Raw genomic sequence first — 17,434 nt, forward strand, 5'->3', positions numbered from 1 at the left:
TGCAAAATCGTTTTGCCCTCCTTGGAGAAATGGAGGATGTGGAGGACCTCTGGAATGACTTCAGGGATGCCATCACGGAGTCCGCCCAAAACACCATCGGCAGACACCGAGGAAAGAAAAGCGAGCAGTGGATCCAAACAAGATCATGGGAGCTGATCGACGAGAGAAAAATCACCAAGCTCAAACGAGACCAGGCCAAAACAGAACAAGCCAGAGAAGAAGAGAGCCGAAGATACGCCGAGTTGGATCGGCTAGTGAAGAAAAGCTGCCGGAAGGACAAGAAAGAATGGCTGTAAAGGAAAGGCTCCGAAGCAAAGGCAGCAGCCGATCGAAATGACTCCAAGACCTTGTACCGCATTGTGAATGAGCTCACTGGAGCGAGGTCCAATGCAAACATCCCGGTCAAGGACAAGAACGGAAAACTCTTGATTGCCCAAGAAGAGCAAAACAGAAGGTGGGTCGAGCACTTCCAGGAGACCCTCAACCAGCCAGAGCCTGCCACGATGTATAACTTCGAAGTGGTGGACACCCAAGATGAGCTCGGAATCAACAATGGTGAAATCAACATTGAGGAAGTGAAGATCGCAATCAAGAGCCTTAAGAACAACAAGGCGGCCGGCCTGGATGAAATACCATCGGAGCTTCTGAAACACGGGGGCCAAGCCTTGGAGGAAGAGCTGACAATCCTGTTCAACAAGTGCTGGCGAAGCGGCGTGGTGCCGGAGGACTGGCGTAAAGGCGCCATAGTCAAGATACCAAAGAAGGGCAATATCTCTGAGTGCACCAACTGGAGAGGCATCACCCTGCTCTCTGTGCCTGGCAAGGCATTCTGCATCGTCCTTCTTCGACGATTGGAGAATGTCCTTGACCAACGGCTGCGAGAGGAACAAGCCGGGTTCCGAAGTGGCCGATCGTGCACGGAGCAGATCTTCGTCTTAAGAAACATCATTGAGCAGTGCGTCGAGTACCGGCAACAACTTGTCATCAACTTTGTCGACTTCAAGAAAGCATTCGACAGCATCCACCGCGACTTTCTTTGGCAGATCCTGTGCTTGTATGGTGTCCCGGTCAACTTCATCAAGATCTTTAAGGACCTGTACTTGCGATCGAGCTGTTGCGTTAAGACCGGAAGCAGCCACACCAACTTCTTCGAGATCACCACGGGCGTTAGGCAGGGCTGTGTCCTGTCGCCGCTGCTCTTCCTCGTTGTCCTCGACTACGTCATGAGGCGAGCCGGTGCCCGCATTGAAGCCGGCATCCGTTGGTCCGATCACGATCGCCTCGGTGACCTGAATTTTGCCGATGATATCGCCCTGATCGAGGAAAACGAGATGAAGTTACAGCACGCAAGTACCGATCTGGGAAGGGAAGCCGGCAAAGTTGGCCTGAGGATCAATGCTGAGAAGTCGAAGGTCATGTTCGTCAGCTCCACGGATCCACGACGGGGGATTTATGTTGGGATGCAGAGGCTGGAAGAAGTGGAAAAGTTCACCTACCTCAGTAGTGTGATTTCCCATGATGGTGACGCGGAGGTGGACATCAAGTGCCGCATCAGGAAGGCAGCCGTGGTATTTTGGAGGATGAACAAGATCTGGTCCTCCCCGACCATCTCCCTCAAGATCAAGCTCTGCTTGCTGAATTCAATAGTCATCCCAACTGCCATCTACGCCAGCGAGACCTGGAAGTCTTCGGCCAGCATCAACACCAAGCTGGACGTCTTCCAACAACGGTGCCTTCGCCGGATTCTGAAGATCCACTACGCCGAACACATCAGCAATGAAGAGGTCCTGCAAAGGAGCGGCTCGGTCAAACTCCACAACATCGTCGCACGTCGAAGAATCCGACTGGCCGGCCATGTCCTTTGCATGGATGACTCAAGGATCCCGAAGATAGCGGTGCGCTGGCAGCCCCCGGGTGCCAAAAGACCCCGAGGACGCCCCCGCAATACCTGGCGAAGGTCATTTTATCAAGACCTTAGAACATCGAATATTCCATTGGAAGAAGCCGAAACACGGGCACAAGACCGAGCCCTGTGGCGATCTTTTGCCGCCCAATATGCCACATAGGCATGAGAGGTCCTCAGTCAGTCATATATATATATATATATATATATATATATATATATATATATATATATATATATATATATATATATATATATATATATATATATATGTGTGTGTAAATGTATCTCGGAAGAATTCTGAACCCTGGTTGTGGAAAGTGCTGTTTGAAGAAACTTTTAAAACAGTCCTAGCAGCTAATGGTGCTCCTCCTATTTTTCATAATATAATCCTAAAGTACGCTGTCTGAAACTCAGTTCTCTTCATCCATTCTCTCTTAAATTAAACAAATAAAAGGCCAATGACCATGAAAAATTGTACATTTAATTAATTGTCACAAGTTTTTCTCTGAGACAGTCTCATAACTGAAATTCGATTTCATTACATGCTGAACTATCTCAGCCAGAGACGCTATTGACCCACAGCTATGAGCAGCGCTCCCCTATTGATTAAACAGCGACCACATTTGTAGCGCCGGGTAAATGATCAAAGCAAAGAGCTGACAGAGGCCAACCTCTCCCTCCCTTTCATGCACCAGCTGTCTCATAAACTTTGCTAACTCAACATTTTGATTAATGGCATCTTCACTGGGGGTTGATGATGAAAATTTGCTGGATCTGCTGAGCACTGTGCTGCTCCCTGCAGACTCTATCTAGAACAGGCAAGTGATACGGCAAAAGTAAATGAGGATTCTAACTACAAATTCTGCTTAACCCAGAAACCCCAGAACTGCATACGGCCTGAGACAAACACAAAAGTTGTATGTATGCTTTTGCTTATGCACTATGATCCATATCCTCGTAAGAAATGTCATAATTGACACTTTTTCTACATTTAATATCTCAGTGAAGAGAAACAGTTTGATACGGGGGCTGCAAAGATAAACACTGCTTCAATGTCACAGTGTTGATGAAGGTGCCATTTGAAAAACAGCAGTTGCAGCGCTCTGACTCAACAATTACAAAATGAGACAGCAACAAGATGGAGGAACAAAAAAAAAAAAAAAAACACAACCATGGAGTTAGAGACAAATTCAAAGTGATGCCACAAACAAAGGGGAATGACCTCTGTTGGGAACATATCAGGTACGCTGAACGCACACAAACGCGTTGTAAGTCAGCAACAGCTTTTAAAAGTGACAGCACAGGGAATCCCTGGGGCAGCTGACAGCCAGATAAATGCAGAAGGACTGTCCTGCACTAAAGCCAATGGAAAAAGCTGAGCCTGAGGCTGGGAGCTCAGTTCACACAATAGAAGAACCAGGAACACTGTCTAAGACTGCCAAAATCCTATTTCTATTATCAGTTTAAGGATAAAGTTGGTGATGATTTTTTAAAAAATATCCATTTTCTTCTGCTTATCAAATTCATGGTTGCAGGAGGGCTGGAGGGCCGCAATAGAGCGAGAGCCAGGGTACAGCCTGGACAGGTCACCAGTCTGTCGCAGGGCCAACACAGAAAGACGAACAACCATTCACACGCCTCTTCACACCTACGGCCAATTCAACCTAACTCCATGCACGTCTGTGAGTGTGGGAGGAAGTAGGAGTACCTGGAAAGAACATGCAAACTGTCAAAAACCATTAAATATATACCTTCCACCTCACAATAATCATCCTGTTACAAAGATGCCATGTTGCTGGGAAACTCTGGGTCATGTGGATGTTAACTTGGCACGCATGAACGACCTAAAAATTGTCGTACATCAGGCACATGCCTGATAGCAGGGGCCAATCCACAGGATCTGGTGCCAGACACTAAAAGACACCCATAAGAGCCCACACCCATTTCTTCTTGAAGGATAATTTATTATTCTTCAAGGGGGGGGGGGGGGTCAAAAGGAAGGTGAAGAAGATTACCCAAATGTCTTTAACAGTAACACAGGAAGGATGTGAGAGACAAGCATTTCAAAATACTTCCGCATCCACTGAAAGGCGAGAACTAAAACTGGCCTCAGATACTTGAAAATGAATTTACCAGCCTCAACTGTTAATAATAAGGAACTTCATAGCTGTGCATTCATAACAAACACAAATATGCCCACAAGTACAAATGGAGGAAAACACTTTTTTTTTTTTTTTTTTTGTACTTCTTGCTACACACCCACACAAACCCGCTCCATCAATCCGTGCATGCTGAGTGTGGTAGCAGAGCTTAAGCAGGCACTGGCTCCCCATCATCTTTCATCATTCATAATTCACATAGCCATTTATCACACACTCACTCCTGCTGTGCACACTAACAAGTCACTACAGCGCTGCAAACATGGGAAAGGGCGTGGCTGCGCGTGGGTGATTGCATTTAGCATACTTGAACAAGAAAAGTGCAAAAGTAAGTGTTTTGTGACTGAGTGGTGTGCAGTGGGTGGACTGAGAGGTTGCTGTGTGTCACCTTAAGAGTGAACGCCATCTGTCAGTGTCAGTAAAGGCTAGTGTGCATCTGTTAAAGAGGAGTGCTGGCATTTTCTGTACCCTACAACACAAAGGGAAAAAAAATAAAAAGCTTAGGATGCATCAGTGACTCATGATAACAATTTATCACCAGAGCGTCTGCAGAACCACGAGGTGAGCTAGCCTAGGCTGATCCACAGCTCACAACTCGCAGTGTACCTGCAGAGATCTAAATAAACAACCACACAGAGTACACAGTGGGATACCAACAGCTGCAGAAAGACAAAAAAAGGAAGATGTTTTTACTTTCCTTCCATTTTTCCAGGGTTTGCAAATCTTTGAGAGCCTGAAAGTGCACAATTTATTTGCGTAGGTGTCCTTTAGAGCTCTGGCGGTAAAGAATATCTGCATGTGTTCCTCTTATTCTTGCTGGGCTCACACAAAAATAAGCCTTTGCATGGCTTTGACCAGAATGTGAAAGCCAGAAATCAGTTGAATTAAGTCAATCTGGACCCTTTCTCCCTGTCAATGCACCTGTCCTTCCATCTAAAGAGAGCCAGCTGACCCTCACCTCTTTCAATAGCCTGTTGCCATGGCAATTAGCCTTTGCAGGCCCAGGGTGCACAGCTGGAGTAAGTGCACGTGTGCGTGCATGTGTGTTCGTGTGTGTGGGTATACCAGGGCGTCAAATAGCAATGTTCTATGAGATGCTGCAGGCTTGCTTCGCCAAATTATGTACAAGGCACCTATTTTGGTGACTGCGCCTTGACACCCAGGCCATGGCAATATTAGACACATACAGATAATACTTCAGGCTTTAGCTTCAGGCAACAAATATTTCATAAGCAATCTTCATAGGATGTGTTGCGTTCAGGTTGGTTTTATGACTGAGATATAGATGTACAAAAGCCATTAACAAAACAATGTCACAGATCTTTTTTGACACCTTTCTTGCATGCCCTCTCCTGTTTTCTGCTTCTATTTCTGTCCCGTGCTTCTATTCTGCTCTGTTCTATTTTATTCTATATTCTCTGCAGGACTGAAAAGTTTTGGTCACAGGAAAACATACAAGCTGATCTTCTGAGTACGTTTCCATATGTGAAAACACCTACTATGTAACAGACCGGCTTGCTGCATGCAATCATGGAGAAAACAATGAGAAGATTCCTTTAAAAACTCTGCCTCTGTTGAAGAAAGTTGACATTATCACAAGGTAATATGTTACTGGTTACTTCTTTATGTACACCCTGCTAGTACGCCTTAATGCTTTTTTGGCATAGATTCAAAAAGGAGCTGGAAACATTCCTCAGGGATTTTGGTCCATGTTGACATGATAGCATCACACAGCTGCTGCAGATTTGTCGACTGAACATCCATACTGTGACTCTTACGTTCCACCACATCCCAAAGTACCTCTATTGGATTGAGATCTGGTGGCAGTGGAGGCCATTTGAGTACAGTTAACTCACTGTCATCTTGAAGAAACCAGTTTGAGATGATCTGAGCTTTGTGCACAATCCTGCCAGAAGCAGCCATCAGAAGATGGCTAGACTGTGGTCATAAAGGAATGAATATGGTCAGCATGGTAGGCTGTGGTGTTCAAATGATGCTTATTTGGCACTAAGGGGCCCAGCAGACCAGCACCACACTTAACTACTGATACAAGGACGGATCTGTGCTTTCATGGTGTTTATGCCAAATTCTGACCCTACCATGCGTTTTTCCAATCTTCTATTTTCCAATTTTGGTGAGCCTGTGCAAATTTTAACCACAGTTTCCTGTTTTAGCTGACAGGAATGGTGCTTGGTGTGCTCTTCTGCTGCTCCACGGTTTGATGTGTTGTGCATTCAGAGATGCTCTTCTGCATACCTTAGTAATAAGTGGTTATTTGAGTTACTGTAGCCTTCCTATCAGACTGAAGCAGTCTGGCCATTCGCCTCTGACCTCTGATATCAACAAGCTATTTTCACCCCGAGAACTGCCGCTCACTGGATATTTTCTTTTTTGGACCATTCAATGTAAACCCTGCAGACAGCTGTGTGGGAAAATCCCCTTAGACCAATGTGAGTGGCACCAACAACCAAAGTCACTTAAATCACCTTTCTTCACCATTCTGATGCTCGGTTTGAACTTCAGCATATCCTCTTGGCTAAGTTGCTGATAATGACATTAACTAGCAGTTGAACAGGTGTACCAAAGTGGCCAGTGAGTGTAGACAGCATAGTGAAGATATCTCATGTTTTTTTAGGTTGTTAAAAGGGTCCAATTCTACTCATAATCCTGGCTGCATGCATTTTCACTTTATGAGACCAATAGAAATATTTTAAATGCAAAAAGTAGGAGAACTGTTTGTGGGCTTACAATACAGTATATTTTTGGGGAAAAGAACACTGTTGCACCACACACTACAATTATGTTTACTGTCCTGAAAATCAGCTCTCCCTCCATCCTCGGCTGCTCAAAACCTCTTGAGTTATGGACTAATTATCGACAAATCTGTCCATGAACACCTCCACACAACAGATCAATGCAAGGCTCCACTACATTAGCTTAACTTCATTAACCCACAAGTTTAGTGGTGGCCAAATGAAGCAGCTGAAAAAGGGACCCAAAGCATCTTATGCCAAAACAAATCCTACAATGTCATCAGTATGATCAGACATGACAATGTCTGTCACAGACAATGGGCTTCCATTTTATATTTTTGACCCCTGTCAAACAAATCAAGCACTTTGAGATAAAGTTGTTTAAACAAAGTCAGAGTACACTAAAAATTTCCCATCGCACTCCCAGAGATCAAGGGGGGAAAAAAGGATTAAATTACGATTATTTTTGGTGATTTAAATCTGGAATTACTAGTAATCCGACACACAAACAATTATTTAATACAACATCCAACTTCTCCTCACCCTTTTTTCTTTGTCATGTTAGTATCACCAGAACACTACATTTACTGCAATAATTATATCAAGTCAAAATATCATGAGAGAATAAGTATTGAGTTTGCATCTTTCCTTTAAATTTTTAAATGATGTTATAACTGAGCAAAGCACACGTTGCATGTTCCACTCCACACTCGCCCTGGGTCATCTCTGTCACAATAGATAGAGGTAGGACACTTCAGCATTGAGTCTGTAGGACAGCTGTCCCCTATAGGGGGGCTGAGAGGTCTGCAGGGTCCTCTGACACTTGTCGGGGAGAGGCGGATCACAACGGGGATGCATGGATCTTCAGAACATCAATAAATCTCTCCCACAGTATCAGCTTAACTGAAAGCTCGCTGAGCTTTTTTGCATTAATATGTTTTCTGCTTGATCCAGAAACTCGTTTCAGCTTCTCAGTACCAATCGTTTACTGCTTGCTGGGTCAAAGCAGCAAGCAGCACCCTTGCTCACACAATTCTCCTTAACGAGTAGAGCTTTTTCAATCCTGCCGAGTAACAGCGTGACACAGCAGATAACCTAAATGACTGCGGCAATAAAAATTCAGCTAATCACCACATCATATACCTTTAATAACCTTGCCACAATGGCCCCGTGTTTGCAGAGCTTGACAACCTGAGCCTCTGCAGACTTGTTCAGTATGATAAGGCCAAGGATGATAAATGGTGAGATTGCATTGCTGCAGGCCACAGTGCCATGCTGTGCTGAACCATAATACGCACTGTACAATATTGTACAATGTGATGTATTATGCCATTACTCTCTAGGCCAGCCTGTAATCTGCCATGAAAGGCCAAGGTGCTCTAGCCTGGGCTCGGTCACTGCCAAACTATATAACAGCTTAACTTTCCACTGGGCAGTTTTGTCCCACTCCCAGATTTCAGCCCACCACTGAATGTAGCATAGATAATACTAATACCAGGATTTACCTACCACTAACTTAACTCATTTGCCTTCCTAACAGTTGCCACTACAGTCTAGCACTCTGCAGCGGTGTCTGCCTCTCCTAACCCCACCGCGCAGAAAGCCACACAATGCAGCCCACTCCACTTTCCCCCAACCCCACCCCTGTCTTTCTACTGTAGGGCTGAATGCTGTGTGTGCATACTGATTTGGTCTCAAGAGTCTAGACAGAAATCATGCCAGGTATTTGATTGTTGGCAAAGGGAGAAGACAGCTGTGTATATATATTAGAGCGAAAAAGTCAAACCGTTTAACGTTTTGTCAAATACAGCAGTATGCAGGCAGAGCACGCACACAAACATACACACAGCACTTTGTGTTTAGACATTTTTCTGTTTATGTGTGCTTCACTCCAGAGTTCAAAACTGAAGCTCACGCATGCAGAATGTAAGTAGTGGGGCAACAGAGAAATATTTCTGCTTTCTTAGTAGCCTACTAACATCCAGTGGACCAAAACCACATCTCTCCCAGCAGAACTTCACAAAAGCTAAATGCATTTCATCATCTCTCTCACCTTCATTTCGCTTTCTCTGCTTCTCTAAGCATAACCACAAAACCAGCCTCATTTATCCTAGTCAAGGTCACAGGTAGAAGCCATTGTAAGTAATTTTCCACTGAGCTTGAGGGAAATATTGTGTACTTTGCTGAGTGACAGCGGCTCCCCATAGAACAGCATTCACATGTACAGGGGGAGAGAGACGTGTGAAAAAGTGAACGGGTACATGTGCACGGGAACCAACAACAAAAAAAAAAACAAAGAAATAATTTTGTCAATAACTAGTACCTGCTACAGGATATTAATAGAGCCAAAAAACAGAGAGACACAAACACTTTGCCAATGGGATTATTTCCAGCTAGGTTTTGGTCTTTGGTCTCATATCAGTCATAAAGTAGCCAATCAATTATTCCTCCAAGGGGTAAATGTGGAAAACAAATTCATGTATATTATCAAAAAGATAAAGAGACATGTTGCGTCATTCTGCACACAACCCCTGGTTGTTTCCATTTGAGATCTACATGACATCAAACCACTTCTTCTTCTTCTTGTCTCCCTTGTTTCCTCATCATAAACAAAGCTATGACAGCCTCATTATAAGCAATCAATATCATTCGCTGTGATAAAAACGGCTGGCAGGGGGATGGTTGATGCGTTCTGTGGTCAGGACCAGGCCAGCAAAGGAAGATATGATGATGGAGAATTACTAACATTAATCACTTTAGCCAAGGAGATTACCCAGTCTTGCTTAATTAGAAATCTCCCCCAGGGCACAAAGATGAAAGCAGGGTGAGAGAAGGTAATGCTGTATGTAGCTGCCCGGCACAGCTTTGCTCAGCAATATGACTTATTAAAAGGTCATGAGCACGCTAAATCTCGAGGCAGCTGGTTAGTGAGAACTCTGTAATGAGTATTCTCGGTAAGGGGCCATGCAATTATATAAAAGAGCTATAAGACGTTCAAATGAGGATCAGTGTTCTTTACATCACCAAAGTGGAGATACTGCTGCTCATTTTCATTTTTTTCTTTCGTTTTTTAATCATTAATTTATGTTCCTTTGGACGTGCAAATGTTTGACATACTGCATGCAGTTGTTCTTTTCATACAACTATGTAGTGGAGTTATATTAGAGGACACATGCAGTGTTGGTGCTCTTGTAGTTTAGTGGCTACGAAGTAGAGTCTGTGTTGTCACAACAGCAACTTGGAGGGTACCCAGACACCTGCAGAGTCACACACACTCGGTCAAACCCTTGTGTAGTCACGAGCACAGAAAGCTGACATTAAGTCACCAAGGTGAGCTTGATATCAAACGGTCTACGCATACAGCAGTTATAGAGCACAATGATTGTCTCTGCCAGGGAGGTTATGTGTTTGGTTCAGGTTTGTTTGAGAGACGGGCCTTGCCCTGACATAGACGCGAGTTAGGGTAAAGTTCATATACTCCCAACATTGCATTTTTTTAAAAAAAATCAAGTAGTAGTGTGTGTCCGACTGGGCAGTGGTATGTGGAAACACTGTAGTGCCCTCAGGACTGGACTTGCATCTTTTAGGAATGGCGACAACATGGGTTTGACCAATATAAATGAGCCCGTGAATGTGGGTCATCAGACCTGTCTCTGCTGTGTCTGACTGCTCTCTGGTGCTGAGCAGGCACCGCGCAGTGAGTTTTCAGACCTTTTGGGCTGAAAACACCTGCCTGCTGTCACTGAAAAATTCTTCCTGTCTTCTGAGAAAGCTGCGACAGCTCCGAAACGTACTCAGAAGCTCAAAAAGGATGAGGGAACCTGCAAATTAAGATGCTAAATCCCTGCAGGTTGGTCACTAACAATCACTTTTCTTGTCATCATCAATTTCTCATCATTGTCGTTATAAAAATATCTGTTAGAACTGCATTCACTAACTATCCAAAGCACTATGGGTATTACTTGTGACGGCTGTGACTAGCAGTTGCTAACATGTAGTATTATTGTAATGTTAGAGATTAAGCCATGAACTGGCATTGAATGTAATCATTTAATCCTTACTGTAGCACACACAATCCTCAGTCAATATCAGCCAACAAACAATGTAATTTTCCCTGGAAACAATGGCTTCCTGAAAAAGAGAAGCAGAATGTTTGGATTTGTGTGGCGATTCTGTCATCTGCAGAAAAATAATAATGCCACACTAACAGTCTTCTCCAAAGGGATAATCTTCTGCAGGTGCCATCATTCTGCATTAAGCACAAAAGGAAGACGTACGGGGAAGCAGAGCCAAATATAGCTCCCATTTCCAGTCAGAAAAAGTAACAAACAACAGGGTCTGGCTTCATGGATAGCCCCGTGATACAAACCCTGCATGCTTCTTTATAAAAGGATCGTATACATAATATCGTTTACAGCAAAACATGCTATCATTTATGGTAACATAGGGCTCCAACTACCAATGACTGTCACCATTATTTACTTATTTTTAAATTTAGAAGTAAATCCTCTAAAAATGCCATGAACTGATGAGAGATTAATTGCTGTTGTTTGTTGCTTCATGACAGTGGTGACTGGCTTTTAGTTTTTAGCCTTGACCAAATTAATTTCATGCCATTTTTCAGCATTTCTACAGACTAATTAAACATTGAATTGCTTGGAAATAACATACCTTCAAGTCTTTGACTATATGCGAGACAAAACAGGTGTCTAGACCTCACCTTAGGAACACAGTAACGTGCATTTTTCACTTGTGTCTAAAGAGTCATGAAAAGAATTAGTTGGAGGCTCATATTAAACAATAATATCATCAAACCGCATTACACAACAGGACGCAAATGTAGCCCCAGTGTTTTCCTAAAACTCCTCACCTCCATGGTTCAGAGCTGAGGAGGCAACAGGATGCAGCTGGAAAACTCAACTGACTGCATGTGGCTGCCCTCCATGTGAACCTTCTTTTTTTGTTTACAATGAACCATAAATAGCTTATATTAACAGCAGCTAGATATAAATAAGAGGGTATAAACTTGGAAATGGGTACCTTTGGTCGGAAAATTAACTTTGAACTTACCTTGAAGTTATAGTGTAACTGTAAAACAGTCAGGAGCTGAAAAGTATTTGTCAAGAAACTAAAACATTACACTAAATCAAAAATACATTAATGATAGCCCCGCAGCGTTCACCGTCTAGGCTGGAGCAATTTACTTCTGAGTCAAACAACAGGGGACCAGACCCTGCCAGGATCCATGCCTGGCTACAGTGCTACCCCAGAGATTTACACAGACTGAGACAGACAGTGGAGGGAATTTTGCAGCACTGGAGAACAACTCTCTCCTGACAGCCAGCTCTGTCACTGGCATAGCAAACCTACAGGAGGAGGATAAATCTTATGAGGGGAAGTGAATACATGATGGAGGCAAGAAAGGAGTCATGAATAAGGAGAAAAAAAGGAGGTGACGGGGTCGATCACACTCTGGGTAAAACATTTATCTTCAAAATAAAAAAAAAAGAGGCATGAGAGCAAGAGTTGTAGTCACTCATTAATCTAAGAGATGAGAGGAAAATGCAGGCCCATAAATCAGCCCTGCTAGCTGGTAAACAAGAGGCACTTTCAGTCGCTCTTTTTCCTTGACTGATCCCAGCACCGATCTTTGGGGCGAATTTATGTGTATATAAATTTACTGATAATTTATGCACCCAAATTATTAATGGGTACATCTGAATTGCTAATTTGTGCTCACACTAATTCCTGCCTAAAATGCGCTGGACAAAATCTGACATGCAGCCTTCAAGGCAGCACAGTGAAGCAAAAATAAACCCAAAATGCTAATTCAAAAGGGCAGATGAACACCATCTGCAATACCTTAGTCAGACACTGCCACTTCACTTACAATGGCTGATAATGGATCAGCAAGCCTTAAATGATGAGAAGAGCCTTTAGAGCCAACATTTAGTCACACTGAGGTGTTTTGCATAAATGCATCATATAAAGAGGCAGTTAAGAGGCGACCAAAAAAAAAAAAAAAGACAAGATAGAGAGGTGAGGACAAAGCTGCAGGCAAATCTCTTTTAGAAAAGGTGACAGTTGCATTAAGTTGTAAAGCAATCCCAGAGGTTCAGAGCAAGGGGTAACAGGAACGCAGCACACTGAGGACGTCTGGAAGGCAAGGTAATTGAAGAAGAGAACAAAGAGCAGGGCAGGGCAGAGACAGGGTGGAGAGAAGGATGGGAAAGAAGATGGCGTCTGTCTGTGATATAGTCACATAGTACCAATGCCACAGAGGGCACTGATAACACACTCAAACCCCTCCCATCCCATCAGGTACAATATGTGAAGCTTAAACTCTTTTTTTGACCTTGACCGGCACAAATGCTCCCCGGCTAGTGCTTTGATTCACCTGGAGGGTGAAGTACTAATAAGCACGCATTTCCTGTGTGGGTCATGGAAGAGAGGACATAAACTTTAATGCACGGCAAAGTCTGCGGCCTAATCGGGGAGGAAGTGTCATTTGTGGCCAACCTACGATAAAACAGATTGGAAAAGCAACACTACATCTCTCCTCGGCTTGATCATCTGTTCTCACAGGGCACTTACCTTTCAGCTGGTCAGCCACCACACTCTGTCCTATTCTCTCCATGACTTGTCCATCCTCGTGCTGGTAGCGATCATCCAGGAAGTTAGCAGTGGCCTCTGATAGGTGGACCTTCCCAGCAACACCAAGTTGCTCCATTAGGTTTGCCAGGTTGACGTCGTTTGACCAAACATCGAACTTAAAGCGTTTCATGCCCAGGATACCGCACAGTACGGTGCCAGTGTGGACACCCACCCTCATGTTCACCATCTCCCTCTTCTCCTGGCAGAACTGTTCAATAGCCTGAATCATGCCCAGGCCCATCTCCACGCAGCAATAAGCATGATCTGGTCTGGGCTCAGGACAACCAGCCACACAATAATAACAGTCTCCTAGAGTGCTGATCTTTTCGCAACCAGTGAGCTCACAGAGTCTATCAAATCGTCCCCGAACAGGTCGTTTAGAAGTCCAACAAGGGCATGAGCAGACTTGTTGGCAGACATTTTAGTGAAGCCCACGATATCTGCAAAGAGGATGCTGACAGGCTCAATCCGTTTCATGTTGAAGGGTCTGAAGATGATCTGGCCTCGGGGGATGGAGGTTTTCTTGCGTTTATTGTTTTTAGGGCTGGAGATGGCAGCAGCTGCCACCACTGGTGGAGTAACGCTTAACAGAATGATCGCCTAAGTCCTCATCGCCCTGCTTCATTAGCTCATCAGCCACGATTCGGGGCATAACAGAGTGGATCATTCGTTCCTTCAAAGCTTTTTCCACCTCCAGGTCTTTGCCATGCATGATCGCTTGTCCAACCTTAAGGAAGGTGCTCCGTGACCGCACCTCAGACATGATGAACAGGTGGATACCGATGGCATGAGCGCAAAGATGAAGCAAGGCTTTTGCTGGACCCAACCACCTTAGTGTATCCCAATCTGATGGGGCAGCTAAGCTCCACTTTTCGCCTACCTGAGTCAGGTGCAGCCAGCCCAAACTCTCAAAAAAGATAGAGTAGAGAAACCCAAGGAGGACAGAGGCATAGAGGCGAACATGGAGAACGCTGTATAGCAACAGAAGAACCTCAATACAAAGGGAGAAGGTGCCTACAGGAGAAAGGCAGGGAGACCAGTTGCTATCTCCCACTAGTGCTTCATATGACATGTTGTAGGTGGGCCCTATTCCACTGAATTCTTCCACATCAAGCGTTGGTGCAGGACTTTCAGGATCCTTGAATCCAGATGTCTGGATCTGGGGGGCCAGGGTCAGTATGAAGGTTACAAAGATGAGCAGGAGAGATGCTTGGTTGTAGCAGCGAGAGTACAGTTTGGTAAACGTTAAGAGGAAGAGGATGAAGCAGAAAAGAAGGAAGGAAGCGGTGGGTAGGAGAAAAGCAGCCCTATCACAGCGAGATGGGTTGGCAGCAAAGTAAAATCCCCAGAGCAAACCAGCTGCTAGGAGGTAAAAAGCACATAGCGGAAGCGCCTCTGGGTCTGAGGGAAACACCGTTCTCTACAGGCCTCCTCCAGGATAGAAGAATCAAACTTTGGGTCCCAGAAATGGCCTGCAGATCTCTCAAAAAGCTGAGGCATCTTTTGTGAGCACGAAAACTCTGACCACCGGCCTCCTCACTCCGGACTCCCCAGAGCTACAGCTAGAGGAAATACTGTACTTGCAGTGCTTGGCTCCGCCAATGAAGCCTCCCCCGATTGAACCCAGCGGCCCGCCTCCGTGCTTGTGTTTGACACTACTGCCAATTCTCACCGAGACGCCTCCATCTCCACTTGAGTCACAGCTCACTTCTGTGTTGTGAGGCAACAGTTGATGATGCTGGGGGGATGCCATGTTTTCTTCTAATCTATCAAAAATAAATAAATCAAAAAACTAGGCAGAAGGCACAGTTACTCCTCAGGAAACAAATGAAGTAAGGCAAAGGATGTGGCCACAGTATGATTGTTCAATTATAAAAACTGAAAAAGAGAGGAGAAAAAAAAGTTTGAGAGAAAAATCACACTCTGTGCTCTGGCTGCAGAAACACCAGCAGGCCATCCAAAGTTTCTGAGTAGTTCTTTTTTGCCACTCTTGACGTCAATCCCAGCATTCATCTACATTCCCGACTGTTTGGACTCGACGCACATGGAACTGCAAGGTTCACTCGCTGCCTGCTCTGGTGCGGCAGCCAGCTCTTTGCTTCACTCATTGGAAAAAGTATTTGGTCAAAATGACAGAATTACAAAATATTGCGCGCATATGAAAGGTTGGAAAACAAAAAAAATCCCCAAATGTGCCAAAAAAAAAAAACATATTAAGTTTACTTCATCCAGAAAAAGTTAGATGCAGTTGGCTTGAGATCTGCTGCTTGCTGTGCTGATCGAAAAGGTCAGCGGTTAAATTTAAGGCGTGGGTCAACACCGGATACAGGGAACATGGCCACCAGAGTTTTTATTTTTATACCCCCACGCTCCTTGCCGCAGGGCCTAATCGCCAACAGACTCATGGACGGCGCCCCGTCCTTGCCTGGCTTTCCACTCCGGAGTCTCCACCGCCGCTGCGTCCCCGAACCCAGACGAGATTTTGTGCACGGAGTTCTGCGGGGAGAGAGAGAGATGCGGTGCGAATATAGTATTCGGGTTTATTCCAAGAGCTCAGCTGGATTGACTAGTCCACGGAAACGCTCCCAAAGGTATATCAACCAGTCTTACTTCAGTGTTCTATGGCACTGCTTTGGTATTCACAGCCAAATGACGCCAGTTCAGTGCACCCCAATAAAAATATCCAGATTGTCTAAATATCCTGACCACCCCTGGCTATATAGGGGTGTTAAGCGGAAATCTGCGAAGACAACAGATCCTTGAGCAGACTGCGTTAAGTCCAGTCCTTCCTGATATATGAAGTAAAGTTTGCCCGCGACAGTTTGGTCCCCTGTACACGCCAGACGAACGAAATCCCGGGAGAAAGTCAGGCTTAATTAAAAGGTCTCCACCACCGCTCCACACCCTCCACAGCACAGTCCCACAGGTTAAAGCACCGCGCTGCCTCATACGGCCACTTTGATTAATTGGATAGGATACAGAAATATAGTCATACCTCCAGGAAATTCCTCTTTAATTCAAGATTCACATGATAGGGTAGATTAGGGCTGCCGCACCGTCCTGCCTTTCCATCCCTTGTGCCGTCCACAGTGAGATAGGATTGTCCTATTACCGGACTATCCGATCATAATTTGTGCGCCTGCAGCGGCGTCTACACGTGCGCGAAAACGCTGTGCGCGCAATCCAGGCGCGGTGGGCAACGCGGTGGCAGCCGCCGCCACCATCTTCTGTTTCTGTGCGCTTCCAGCCGTCCAGCCGGGAGAAGTGTGTGTGTGTGTGTGTGTGTGTGTGTGTGAGTATGCGCGCGCGTGTGCGTGTGTCTGAGAGAGAGTGACGCCAGAATAAATAACACATCGCATCCGCTCTTTCCTTTAAAAATAAAAGCCATGTGCCTTTAATAGTTTATTAGGCCTTTACAAAAAAGCAAAGTACATAATAATCCATATAGTAGCCTATTACATGGCCTATATACCTTCTAAAAGGGCCCTCAATCCGTTAACATGAAACTACAAAAGAAAGCTCCAGATAAACAATTTATAGTTCCTAAATAAACCAATCATCATTCATACATTCAGACCTTTTTCATTCATTCTTTCTTTCTTTCTTTCTTTCTTTCTTATTTTAATAGAATGACCCGGAAAAAAAAAATCCTATCTGCTGTTTAGGCCTCTGCACCAACCTGTATGGCAAAAGCGCCAAAAATGTTAAATGAACAAAGACAAAGATTAGGGAAAGTAAAACACAGACTGCGCTGCAACATATGTATAGAAGCTCGTTTCTGTCACTGAAGAAAGATCAACATTTCGGGTTTTATCTAAAACTTTCGACTCATAACTCCAAATTTCAAGTTATTTCTCAGAAGTTTGAGTTACGAAGTCAATTTTTGAGATAATGACACAAATGATGTGAATAATTATATATATATATATATTTTTTTTTTTTTGGTCCATTATCCATCGTCC

The 17,434-nt window shown here is 44.5% G+C and overlaps 1 protein-coding gene across 1 annotated transcript in view; it reads right to left on the bottom strand.

Moving 5' to 3' along the window:
• The window catches only part of adcy9 (adenylate cyclase 9), a 39,488-nt gene extending 24,056 nt beyond the window's left edge, over positions 1-15,432 (bottom strand). The window contains 5 exon segments of the mRNA XM_030736458.1: positions 13,413-13,836; positions 13,839-14,021; positions 14,023-14,849; positions 14,852-14,997; positions 14,999-15,432. Of these exon segments, the coding sequence (XP_030592318.1) occupies positions 13,413-13,836; positions 13,839-14,021; positions 14,023-14,849; positions 14,852-14,997; positions 14,999-15,225 (1,807 nt within the window). The 5' untranslated portion in view covers positions 15,226-15,432.
• Between the last annotated feature and the right edge of the window lie 2,002 nt (positions 15,433-17,434).

This window comes from Archocentrus centrarchus, chromosome 8 (assembly GCF_007364275.1).
Source record: "Archocentrus centrarchus isolate MPI-CPG fArcCen1 chromosome 8, fArcCen1, whole genome shotgun sequence".
Lineage (NCBI taxonomy): Eukaryota > Metazoa > Chordata > Actinopteri > Cichliformes > Cichlidae > Archocentrus > Archocentrus centrarchus.